Source organism: Plectropomus leopardus, chromosome 3 (assembly GCF_008729295.1).
Source record: "Plectropomus leopardus isolate mb chromosome 3, YSFRI_Pleo_2.0, whole genome shotgun sequence".
NCBI classification, from domain to species: domain Eukaryota; kingdom Metazoa; phylum Chordata; class Actinopteri; order Perciformes; family Serranidae; genus Plectropomus; species Plectropomus leopardus.
Window position 1 is genome coordinate 20802554 of NC_056465.1, and position 13664 is coordinate 20816217.

Here is a 13664-nt window from a genome sequence, read left to right on the forward strand (position 1 = left end):
CTCATCACCGAGTTTCCGGTTTTCTTCAAAGGCGTGTCCGCTGTTGCTGCCTTCAGGGAATATTGTAAAACTCAGATATATTTTCCACCGTTTTCCCCTGACATTATGGTACATGGGAAATGCCCCAAAATACTAACATGAACATAAAAATAAAAGTAGTTTCTTTTTAGTTGAACATTATCAGAAGTATTTAGGCTTTAAATTCAGTAAATTATAGGGCGTAGTTTTAACATGATTTGTGCTTTATGCAATTATTTGCTTGAAGCGGTCTGTTCTGGATTATAGTGTTTCTGGTTGCTCTAAAAACGATATTATAAATCAACTCAAACTTTTTTGACACATATAACAAACATAGCAATTATTTTCAAAATAAATATAAAACAATATTTCATAATAAAAGCATATTCAACTGCACAATAAATAGAATATAGAGGAGATAAACATAAAAAAACTTAAACCCTCAGGGTTAGCTATGAAGATGGAATTAAACTGAAATGTATAAATTATCTAATAGTTTTTCAATTGTTGTAGCGTATATATTAAAATCTGTATCTCTAAAAATAGAGGAGGATAGGTTTTTTTTTAGCCATATCATTTTATCTGTATAATAATTTGCCTAAATACTAATCTAATTAATTACATATTTTTCTCAGCTGAGTAATTGGTATTAAAAAAATGTTTTAAAAATTTGAAAAGTACCATTGTAAATCAAATCCAAAAGAGATGACAGTCTAAAAAACATACTCAATCGTCTCTTCGCAGTTACAAAAAAAATGGCAATGAGGGTGAAAAAAAAATAGTTGTTTCACGTTAAAACTTAATAATTATGATAATTTCCAGTGTACGCGAAAGCAGCATCAGATCAGTAGAAATTGCGGCCTCTGGTGGTGTAAGAGCATCTTACACTCACACTCCGACAGCGGAGATCTCTCGATATTCGTTATCAAAATAATGTTTGGCTTTTTTGAAGTTACCTTTTAAAATGCAAGCAGTCAGAAAACACACAATTAAAAAACATATGGCGTGTGAAAAAAGAAAATTAAACCACATCATGCATCGCTTTGAGAAAACGTAATCTAAAATGCCATAATTGCCCAACTAGGATTAACCCGTTGAAATTAAAATAACGTTTAATCATCATTAAATCAGAGTATACCTTGCAAGACAGTGTCGGCTCTGGTGACCACAGATGGGATAAAATGTGTCTTTCTGCAGCAGTTGACACCATCAGCACCAGAGCAACCACTGTTGGCACTCTCATAAAAGAAACTTCACTGGGCGACTGACTGTGTTTGATTGCACTAGATTGTTACTGAGAAGTCCACGCCTTCATAGCCTTAAAAAAGGCTTCCTGCGAATAAACCTAACGGAAATCTGCCCTCTTCTTGAGTTTTTCTCTTTCTCCTCATGCTGAGCTGGACTGATAATGGAGCTGTCTTGTGAGTCAGTCAGATATCCTGAGGACAGAAGACCGTCCAGCTGCAAGGTATGATGGGGAATTAATGCATCATTGCAAAAGGTCTTTGTGCTTTGTGTACAGGAATTTATAAGATTTACTTGGGGAATCTTTGTCATTTATCAGGGGGGTGTTTTTTATTTTTGGCTTAAGGTAGGGAAATATTGCAGTTTACTGTCACTTGCTCATGATGCTTCTATGCACATTGAAACATGATGTTATCTGTGTTTTATGTTTAGTTTGTGGAGCTCCATGTGCTGTATGTGCCAGATGACCAGTGGAACGTGAAGCTCAATAAAGTCCCTGCTGAAGCCATCGAGACCTTCATATCTGCCGGGTTTATCAGGTGAGACTGCTGCAAATGTCTAATTTGATTGAGACACCAAAATAAGAACAGTTAAGTAGTGTTAAATTGTAGAGATTCAGTAGTGTGGGGTATTTAAATTCATCATTTTGGTTTATGTTTTTTATTGGAAGAACAATGGATGCATATTAATCACAGAGCAACAAAGAATTCTTTGATTTTTTCCCCCCAGTGTTTTCTCCCAATACCCTCCTGCCCCCCCAAAGAGAGACCATAACTGACATAGACAATAATGACAATGAATAAATAATCTGATGAAAATTACTAAAAAAAAAAATAAAATGGAAAAACAACTATACAAAACAAAAAAAAAAACCCAACAAGGAAACTCAGTTGTCACAACTAGGCAGGGAGATCAAATAATCGATATAATTTAGGAGAGGTCTCAAAAGTTTTCAAATGTATAAAGGGAACATTTCAGGGAAAATCTAAGTTTCTCCAGTCTGATGGACAGTAAAATCTAAAAAAAGGAGTAGGAGGTTGAACATGCTTGCATTAGGGAAGCACAAGCCATCTTGCCAACAAAGTGGTAAAGATGAGGACTCTAGAAAAATTTGACTGTAGAGAAACTCCGAACAAGGCAACAAGAGGGCCGGGTATAATAACAGTGTTGTACGCAGTTCAAAGAGTATTGAAAAATTCAGACCAGAATGTATTAAGCTTCGAGCAAGACTGAAACATGTGGGTGTGATCGGCTGCGGCTTCTCTTCTTCAGTAAAAATGGCAAACTGAGTTAAAAACATAAATTAAAGTAAAGGAGTATTTAAACAAAACCTCCAGAGTGTTAAATTATTACTATTGCAACATGTAGGCAATATAATGCTATAGCTTATTGGTGGTTTGCCCATTACACCTATAAAAAATGCATCATACTAACTTTATGTTTAACATGGTCTGTCCGAATCTGCAAAGTAACCACGGCTGTCAGGAAAACACAGTGAAGTAAAAACAACTGTAATTCATCTAAAATTTGGTGGAGTGAAACCGTAGAGCAGGGATGTTCAACTCTGCCCAGGGCCACGTTTGCAAAATGACTGGAGTCTGAGGCCATTTACACAAATTGAGGAAAATTTGGGTCTCCACTTGGCCCCCTTAGGACTTTAGGAGCTTAGCTAGGACCTTTGTTGGGAAGCGAGGATCCTGGCACTTTATTCAATAAACAAACTCTATTATGATGCATTTTTCTGCAACCTGACTCCTTATTTACATTGAAAGTAAAACAAATTCCCAGTGAGAAACCATTTCATTTCATTGTAAACTAGCAAATGGTTGTTGAGCCACCTTGAACCCTAACGCGGGCCACATTGGCCCACAGGCCATAAATTGAGCATCACGATAAAATAATCTCACAATCTCCAATGACTCAAAAGGTGTCAGTACAGTACAGCACATAAATAAATGTGCTTTATTATTTTCCCCCTGTAATAATTGTTTTAAAAGCTTGATATGGTTATGGTACTATAACTGAAGCTCTGCAAAGCTTTTTTTTTTTAATTCCATGAAACATCAAACTTTTTCCCCAGATTTTCAGTCACGGCGTCAGATTGTAACAGGCAACTAAAACCAACTGAAACCCAGATTACGAACTATTTTACCTATACTCTTACGCTCTTATGATTATATCTTACGTTAATAATCTAAAATCTCCTTTTCATCTCTTTTCTTGTCAGAGTTTATCCTGATATCACCCTGAAAACTCTGAGAAGCGAGTTGGGAGCGCTTCTTGGCGCCGAGAGGAACATTGACAAATTCTCCTTCCTGAAATGTGTGGGGCGCAGTTTGGCACTGGTGAGTGCAGCTGGCTGTTTACTGCAGTTTTCTATAGCTGGTTTTGTTTCAGCAGGCAGACAGTAGAAAGAAACAATGCAGACAGTTTGATTAACAAGTTCACCATTCAAGTTGCTTACACTAAAGGGTGTAAAGGGTGTAAAGTGTGTGTGTGTGTGTGTGTGTGTGTGTGTGTGTGTGTGTTAGAGAGTGTTTTTATTGCCTTGTCTTTTACAACAACCAAATTCTTTGCTATTACAGGTCAAGAGCAAACAGGAGACGGATCTGAAAGTGAAAACATTCGCTCCACCGTATGTATGTAAAATCCATGTTCCATATTGACAGTAAACAGTTGTTTTTTTGGTTTAGTTTTATACACCACTAACAAAACAATCAACATAATTCAAGTTTAACAAGTCCTTAACATTTTTGGTGAGATTATGCCTTTTTCTGTATTATAAATAATAGTATTTCAGCGGCCATATTCACAGAGTATAAAGAGTTGCTCCTAGTGACTAAATTCTAAGAAAATTCTTAGAATTTTGACCTTCTCTAAGATTTTCCCCTTAAAGTTGAGACTAGCAGCTGGATAAGATGAATGTTATTTGCAAAGTGTCTCTGCCCTTAAGAGAACTCCTAAGATGAAAAACTGAAGGAGTAGGGAGGAGGACTTTAAGGTTGCTTTAGAAAATGAGACAAACACAAAGAGGAAGGATAAAAATTCCACAAATACTGAATGACAGTGATTTAATGTAATGCCACAGATTAGATGGTGCAGGGATAATGTTTGTGGCCAATCTCATTAAAGATGCACTAATATCTCCCACCCAATGTAATCAAGATATAATTCCAAAAATAAAGTGATGACAATTTAACTATATTTTGCAACTGTGAAGATGGAACAGTGCAGCAGCATGGTCAAATGAACAGCTCATGTCTGTCTCATATTGCGACACACTTTATTTAACTTACACTGGGTGTCCACACCTTGCAGGCCCACAAAAGGGCATGTTTGTGACAACCAATCACATCTGTTAAAAATCACTCCTAAACCAGGACTCCTGGTTAGAAGTTTTTAGGCTAAGATAGGAGCTCTCTGAGTGTTTGTGAATATGGCCACTGGTTTTAAAAATTGCCAGGCACTGTCTAAAATCCCCAGTATACTCCTTTGCTCCCAGTCATAGCAGCTGGATTATGAATGTAAGCTGTTGCCATTAGGCTTTCAATTTTGTATTTGCTGTGTCATCAAGGCTGCTAATCTCTTCCTTAATTTTGTTATAAACTTAAGTGATTTCCTGTATGTACTCATCCTATCTATAAGCCCTGTAGCTCTGCATTATCTGTTGATCTTCAGATGCTACACCACTTACTTTGCTGCATTGTGAACCAGTTCAACCCCTCTAATGTCTCGTTGTCATCTGTCGGCAGGCCCCACAGCCGGAGCTTTACCTGCTGCCCACCGTGGAGAACGACAGCAGCGTTTGCTCCCAGTCTGTCACCACAGACACCAGCAGCAGCTCCCCAGACCACCAGACTTATTACCACCCACCCAAGGCGTGCAGTCTGCCAGCAGGAACAAAGGAGCCTATTAAATTCCCCCTCATCCCCCAGTGTTCCCATCAGCCGCCTCCCACCCCCAGCCTGGAGGAGGAGGAGGAGGAGGAGGAGGAGGAGGAGGAGGAAGATGAGGAGCAGAGCTATAGTTCTTCAGAGGCAGAGGGAGACAATGAAGAGGAGGGTCTCTCTTCCAACAAATGGGCAGAGCAACAACGTTGCCCAAGGAGGCCTCAGAATAAAAGAGCGCCACAGCCTGTTTCACAGAATAAAGGTACAATATATTAACTTTTTTGTTTGTCTTTTTTATTAATTACAACAAATACTGCATTATCTGCTCTAGTTGTATAAATTCGAAGCCTGACACTTGTGCAGTTATCCAATGTGACGAAAATGCAAGTGACTTTCTGTGACTTTAAGGAGAAGTGAGTAAGATTTAGGGGAATTTAGTGGCGTCCAGTGGTGAGGATTTCAGATTGCTACCAACTGAATCTCCTTCCTGTTAGATTTCCTTCAGTGTTCATTGTTCAGGAGGTTTTTACTGGAAGCTGAATGATCTTTCTCTCCAAAACAAATGGACCAGGTCATTAAAGGCAGCAAAAACACTGAGTAAAGCAGGTTAATGTTAAAAATCAGTGTTTCTGCGACTGTCTCATCATGGAGGGTTGCTAACTGTGATGGCCGATGTGATAATTCAGATGACCCTATCTAGAGCCAGGTTTGATTTGTCTGTTCTGGGCCACTGTAGAAACATGGTGGAGATATGTAGATATAAGCGGCTTATTCGCTACAGTAACGAAAACATAACTCTTATTTTAAAGTTATTTTTCACTAAAGAAAACATATTATATTCACGGTTCCCACTGTCATGGAAAACATGGAAAAAAATCATGGAATTAGTAAAAATTCTTTAAAGTTTGGGGAATTTTGTTGTGTGTCCAAACATAATAACAGTAATCTTACACTGATAACTGTACACGAAATGTAACATAACAGCAAATCTCATTTCTGTAGTGGTCGACGTAACATATCTCTAATTTATGTTGACGTGTGAAGATTTGTTTACAATCACATATGTTTCATTCTGTTATGTTATGTGTCTTCACTTTCTCCCCATGTTCAGTCTTTTCCTGTATGCCAGCTAGCTAACATTATGCTTGAATAGACATTGAATCAGTTTTGTTTAAAAAAAAAAAAATGCCAGGCTAGTGGGAAAAGAAAAAAACCTTTGCTCCTTGAGAATTTATGGAAAAGTCTTGAAATTTTATCCATGAAAATGTTTAGGAACCCTATATATTAGTTTCTGTTTTTTCCAATATATCCCCCTAAATCCTGCACACTGGACCTGAACAGAACACTTGTCACTTTTCTTGTGACTCATCCTTGATGTAAACATGAAAATGATATTTCAGTCTTGTATGTCACAGAAAAGCCTATTTCAGGCAAAAAGACAAAAACACAAAAGTTATGCATGACAAAGTTTTTATTTGTTTTAATGTAAACATTGCATTAGCATTTTTTAACCACAATCAATTTGCTTTGGTGAAAAAACTTTTTAAATCTGCCCCCCAAAATCTTAGCAATGACATTTTTAGCCTTTTTTTTGAGACTAATCCTCTGTATCTCACTTTGATGTATTAATTAAAATTACTTTTAAATAATGTGGAAAGATTTGTTGGTACAATTTAATTTAGTCAACTTAAAAATTGTGTTTATAATTATGGCACCAGTATATAACATTTAAAAATGTATCTTAAATAAAGTGAAAAACTATTTTTATGAGGAATCAACTTAAAAAAGTGTTCATAATTGTGGTCATTAAATACTTAATCACTATAATTATGAAAAACTTTTTTTAAGTTGATAACTCATACGAGTTAACTTGTTCTAAATATGTTTTCCATGTTATCGAAACAAAAAGCACAGTTAATTACTCATAAATTGAAGTTGTTCCAACATTTTTTTTCACATTATTTAAAAAGGAATATTATTTAAGCTCTTCACTTGCTGTATATTTACAGCCTTACAACGCTGTGAAGCTGACTCAGCTCAGGTGAAGGAGTCGCAAGTGAATGAAGAAACCTGCAGACAAAAGAGACAGTACCACAGACAGAACAGAGTGATCAGAAATTCAGGAGTCGCCGAGTCCCTGGAAGACCGAGATTCAGGCTTCTCCCTCACAGATGGGTACTGTGCAGCATTAACTGGTGCCATATTTGTACTTTGCAGTGAATACTTCTACTTCTGCTGGTTGTTCTAACAGTATATCTGATTGCAGGCTCGGGAAATCAAAAGATGCACATGCACCAAAGTCCATCAGGAATAAACCAACAAGTGAAGTAATGTATAGCATTATACTGTATATGTACCAGCAGTTTTTGACTAAACCTTAAAACACTCAGCGTGTCATCTTCAGTCTTTTTTCTTGAGTATCAAGCTACGAGAAAGATTTTTACGGGGCTTTTAAAACGAACAGGAAATGCTCAGCTCCTTGCAAATTACTTGTAATGATCAGTCCAAATTCCAGTGCCAGTGGGTGGGTCTGGTCAAGTGTGTGACGTCTTTAAAGTGAACAAAGAACTTGAATACAGACAAGTCCATAAAAATCCATTAAAATGAAGACTCATATTGTTGTATTTATTGCTTTTTTTTAAGGCAGAAGAAAGTGCAGCTGTGTCTCGGGCTGTTGGGCTCACCTCTCTAGATGTGGCCTTTGTCACTCAAAAAACAACTGCCCCTACTGTCTTTCATACAAACAGTGAGTTGTCACTTTGGCCAAATACAAATTATTAATGATCATTACTTTTTTAAAACATAACTAGTGTGGTTTGTTTCTGATAGGAGAGGAACTGATCGAGGAAATCAAGCTGGTGAGGGAGGAGAGAAAGCAGCTGGAGTGGACGAGGCAAGAGTTACTTAGAAAGGGGAAAGATTTGTTGGCTCAAAACAGACACCGCAGGAACCAAGGTGAGCAGCAAAATACTGTTTAGTAAAAAGCCAACATTTTTTAAGGAATCAATACAAGTTTGCCAACAGTCTGCAAACTCAAGGACATAAGTAAAAGTTCACTTTGCTTTTAGCACCTCTCAGACAATTGTAATTCTTTGTATGTGTGTGGAGAATAGTCATCCTTTGGTATTTTGTGCCTATTTAACACTTTGATTATCTGTTGATGTTTTTAAATGTACTCTACATATAAAGTTTGACCTTACTTGAGTGTATTTTAATAGGAGTCAAAAGGAACTAAAATCTGCTTTTTCCCCCTTTCAACTTAAAGCACGTGACAGTTGGAAGAAGAAATATTTTGAAACCAAGAAGGCCACAGCACCTTTGGAGGAAAACCTGAGAAACTTAAAACAAGAGTTGGAGACATTTTACAACAAACTCTTGCACCAGCTCCAGGCCAGAGATAACCGAGGGAAGCCAAGACGACAGGGCAGATCTTCCATAAAGGTAAAATGGAATTGATCTTGATTTTAAATACCCTTTCTTACTAATATTTTTTTAAAAAAACAGTAGGTAAAGCATGTATTTGATTAATAGTTAACAACTCAAAAGATTCCTTAACCTTATTTTTTAGTAGATTGAGTCCAAATATTATAAAGTTTCCAAAGTAATTGGATACACTAAATTATATTTTGAATTGCCAATATACTTTGACTGCATTGACATGTAGCAGGAAAAATTATAAAAAATAAATGATTGATTGAAAAATTATGAATTTCAGAATGAGCTCATTATTCATATCATGACGGAGAGCCATGAGATCGACAACCTAAAGAGGAAAGTAGAGGATGCCAAGATGAAGCTGGTAACGGAGATAAAGGTAAATTATATTCTGTGAATCTTTCCAAATGTCTCTATAACAAAAGTAGCTGTTGTACAACAAGGGAAGGTCATAAATAGGTGACCAAAAGACATATCTGAGAGGCAGGCATTATGGCAGCGTAACATACATTGATTTTCCTTTTCAATACCCTTCAAATATTGTTATGTGTGCTAACATGCTGGACTGCAAAGTAATATTAATATTAAACCTGGAAGCAGTGATGAAAGGCCCCCCCCACATATGTCGGGGTACTGGTGAACGCCAGCTAAAGTGGCCGTTTATTTCTGTGAAAGTCGGATAATGCACACAGAGAGGTTGGACCCTGGAGTTAGATATTTCACATGATGTTGTACTTCCAGCGCAGACTAGAGGGCACTGGAGGGCACATAAATCCCACATCATCTTGGTGTACATCATTTGTAGACCAAACCATGAAATCTTCATGTGACTTAATGAATTAATTCATATTTAAACAAAAAACCTATTTGGATTGTTGATTTTGAACCTTATCAAGGGCAGATAAGCTTTACAGGCCGCTTACCAGAGAAAAGTCTGAAGTGCAACTTAAAACACAGTTGAAATGTTTGAAGGTTTAGCTCAGTTGGTTAGAGGGCTTGCCTGCACACTGTGAGATCCTTGGTTCAAATCTCATCCAGCACTTTTACAAGCAGCTGTCCAAACCACAGAGAGAAAAAAAAATGCCAAAAATAGTCTATGAAGTAATAAGTATGTGTCATTAGCTAGGTGTGTTTCAGGTTGTGATATTGAACTTTATCCAGGACAGGCATGTTTTAAAGACTGCCGTCTAACTGTTTTCGACATTCTTTTACAAACTTGTTTAAAGTGTGAGGAGGTTTGGCTCAGTGGGTTAGACAGCCAGTTAGTGTCTCTGAGGTTGTGGGTTTGAGCCTTATTCGGGACAGGTGACTTGTAAAGGTTGTTGTCCAAAAGTTGACCTAGGTTGACAGTTTAAGCCTCACGAACGAAGTAGTTATACAACAGTACAAAAGCCATGGCTGAAATTTAATGGATAACGCCAGAAACGGCAAAAACTATACATATACAAGCCAAGAAGACAATTGTGACACAAACAAACAAACAAAATACCATACACTTGAATATTAAAACATGTCAGTACTCTCTAATGGACAAAGTATGTCATTACATCACAGTTTCTAAATCATCTCAGATTTTACTTTGTCGAAATCAAGGAATATCTGTAAAGAAATGTCAGACACATCTGCCAAAACTGATTTTACCTGTCTCGGGACAACTTCACCCAAATTATTGGCCAAAACAATATATCACTCAACTTTACGTGCCTTTATTTGTTCTGCAATAGCACAATCAGGGTATAAACCATATGAATCTACGGCCAAATTATATTTTATGGCATAAATAAAATAAAGTATTGGCTGATATATCGGACTGTCCTTCCTGTCTCTCAGCCCTAACTTCATGTATTCGACATGCCCTTCAGCTCTGTGCTTTGGACAGAAGTCTCCAAAAGTCACCTGTCCTAGATAAGACTTGAACCACCAACCTCAGACACACTAGCCACCTGATTTACCCACTGAGCTAAACCTCCTGACACTCTTATTTCATAAATAATTATTCTATAAAAATGTTATTCTTTACTATTGGCACACATGATCACTAGTGAGAACTGCAGATGAACTCACTATATTTGAACAGAAAATATGTAATTATTTAAAATCTAAAAATGCAGATTTTACTGCACTCCTTTTGATAATATTTACTTTAATATCAAAGGAGTTTTTTTTAAGGCTTGATAGTCTAACAGCAGTGGTTGAAGAAGCATTTAGATTTTTTACTAAAGTGGTGGTACAGTGGTACCGCAACACTGAGAAAATACATCATCATAAGGTCCTGTATTCAAAACCTCTCATAAGTGAATGTATTCAAGTATAGCTAAACAGGTGTGAGTATTGTCGGCAAAATTCAAAGTATCAAAAGTAAAAGAACCAAAGCAGTAAAAGGTTAAGGTTGCGCTAACTTGAATTTTCAATGTACTGTTGCGTAGCAGATCAATTATAACTATGATTCTGTTGCTACACTGCCTATTTCTTCAAATGTTTTCATGATCATACTCTAGTGTACTATTAAGCTTGGTCCTGCTGTGGGCGACACTCAGTACTCTGTTTCACTGTATCCAAATTCACATTTTTCAGATTAACAGGATGATAAAACATGTTTCTGAAAAATTTCAGGCGAAAAGTAGTCGATGTGTGACAGAATCTTGTTCACATTTGATCAGTGTTGCCTGGTTTTACAGCTTGACTGCAGTTCATGGTGTGACTGACAGCAGTTGAGTCTCCTCAGCTTTGACTGGTTGTTTTCATTCATGTGCTGTAAGGCCATATTAAGTGCTACAAGGTATTCGAGTAGGCAAAGGAATATGAGTTATTTTCCCACTGATAATCTGTCTCATTCAGTGCTGTGTGAATACAGCGACAGTTTCAGCAAATACAAAAGTTTTTGTTGTTTTCAAAGTTACCTACTGTATCTTAAAGTACAGTAATTAAGTAAATGTACTTACTTACTAGTGGGCTATCCGGTGTAATACGGTGACATACCATGTTTGTTTTTTTTTTCTTTTGTACGAATGGCTCCGTAGTTGAGGAAACAGGCTGCCACAGAGCTGAGGGCCCTGAGGGCTGAGCTGGCCCAGAAGAAGAGTCAGACCTCTCACCCTGGTCCCATGGCCTCTCTGAGCTTTGGAAATACCACACGGGACAGACAGCAAGCGCAAAGCACCTCCATCTAATCCCATACATACAGAACTTTGAGCAAAAATGTTGTCTGGCCTTAACTTTGCTGGGACAGCAATAGATCTTGATTTTTTTTTAAAAATGTCTTACTATTTTGTGAAATAGTTTTGTATTTGTACTTGTCTTCTCAAATTTCTCAGGTGCTGTAAGCTAGTTCAAAAGAAAACTCCAAACTGGTCATGTAACTTCATCAGAAAATGTTTATTTAGGAAAGTACAAGTGCAAATCGTATCGTAGTAAGCTCAGTATAGGTCAGTCAAAAATACTCGTGTCGCATTAATTTTTTTTGCCTTTCTTTCAGAGAATCACTGTTATTTCACTTAGCCCAGAGGAATGGCTGAGATGTAACTACATTCAACGACAACAGCAATAAAAGCCACAATAAACTCTGAAACGAGAGTTTCGATCTTAGCAATAAACAGGAGGGTAGATGTAAATTTCTTAAGCAGTGTTAGGTGTATACCAGCTAGCACCCTAAGAGTGCATTCCACATCATCTCTGTCTGCTGCCTGGCGACAGGTTCATCGCTGTAGTCTAAGATGTTGCCATTCCACATGCCAATGCCCCTCAGACCTTTAGATTTCACTGATTCTGCCTTGGGACAAAGACTCTGTGGATCATCATACCAAACCTGATGAATCTGCCCTTGCAGGTCCTGTAGAAAAAAAGGATATATGCAGGAATCCTGAAGTTAAAATTAATATTATGTTAAGTACCTCATAAAAATTCCTAGTATCAACTTTATTGTAAAAAGTATGTATGTAATCAAAAATCATCAGAAAATGTCATTTCCTGGCCTTTTTCAGTCTGGAAAAAAAATATTCACAACAATATATGACTAAAGCTTAATTTCTAATTGTTTAATATACTTTATTTGCTAATTAACTAATAGAAACTTGTTAAAATGAAAATGTTGCCTTGAGGCAAAACCATACCATTATGGATTTACCATGACACCATGACATTTTGGTATTGTGTATTTAAGCAATATCACAAGAGAGGGAGTGATGTTGTGTTTGGAAATCATCACGGCTGTGATTCTGACTATTTTATGACCAAAAAACCCTCAGAATATTTTTTGTCCAACAGATAAATGTGTAAAAAAGAGGGATGCATGTTGAAAAAATGAACAACAATGCCATACGATACTATGGCGAAAAATGTCAAAATATGAAAAACAGCTGAAAACCATATAAAATAGTGTGCTGAAAGACACAATACAGAAGAATGTAGAAAAAATGGCCGAAGACACCATAATATGGGATGTTGAAAAAATTACCCAAAAAGCAAGGCTATAGTATGGTCAAAATGTAAAAATTGGCATGTCCCAAAAACAGCTGAACTAGCTGAAAACCACATAAAACAGTGTGTAGAGTCATGTCATAGCATAGAATGTTGCAAAAATTGAAAAAATTTCCCAACAAGCAAACCTATAGTATGGCAACACTGTCAAAAAACGACATGTTCCAAAAAAAGCAAAAAACACCAAAATATGGCATGTTTAAAAAACTGACCCAAAAAGCAAAGCTATAGTAAGGCGAAAATCTGAAAAAATGACATTTCCTAAAAACAGGTAAAAACAGCTGAAAACTGCATAAAATACCTTGCTGAGACACGTTATAGCATAGAATGTTGCAAAAATGGCCAAAAACACCACAATATGGCATGTTGAAAAAAATGAGCGAAAAAGCAAGGCTATAGTATGGCAAAAATGTCAAAAATTGACATGTCCCAACAAATGCTGAAAACATTTGAAAACAGTATTAAAAAGTGTGCTGAGAAATGCTATAGCATAGAATGTTGCAAAAAAAACGGCCAAAAACACCAAAATATGGCATATTGAAAAAATGACCCAAAAAGCAAGGCTATAGTATGGCAAAAATGTCAAAAATTGACATGTCC

At 36.8% G+C, this 13664-nt stretch overlaps 1 protein-coding gene across 1 annotated transcript; it reads left to right on the top strand.

Annotated features, from left to right (window-relative positions):
• The first annotated feature begins 1426 nt into the window (after positions 1-1426).
• spata1 (spermatogenesis associated 1) lies at positions 1427-11758 on the top strand. The gene is made up of 12 exons (XM_042481179.1): positions 1427-1486; positions 1696-1802; positions 3491-3608; positions 3849-3902; positions 5016-5415; positions 7163-7328; positions 7420-7480; positions 7797-7899; positions 7983-8108; positions 8419-8594; positions 8869-8967; positions 11609-11758. The coding sequence occupies exons 1-12, from the start codon at positions 1427-1429 to the stop codon at positions 11756-11758; spliced, it is 1620 nt and encodes a 539-aa protein (XP_042337113.1).
• Positions 11759-13664: the final 1906 nt, after the last annotated feature.

Excerpts from the sequence above, each read along its gene's own strand:
- spata1 (XM_042481179.1), top strand. The coding sequence starts at position 1,427 with ATGGAGCTGTCTTGTGAGTCAGTCAGATATCCTGAGGACAGAAGACCG. Across the intron at positions 1,803-3,490 it reads ATATCTGCCGGGTTTATCAG|AGTTTATCCTGATATCACCC; the intron begins GTGAGACTGCTG and ends TTTTCTTGTCAG. Across the intron at positions 3,903-5,015 it reads AAACATTCGCTCCACCGTAT|GCCCCACAGCCGGAGCTTTA; the intron begins GTATGTAAAATC and ends ATCTGTCGGCAG.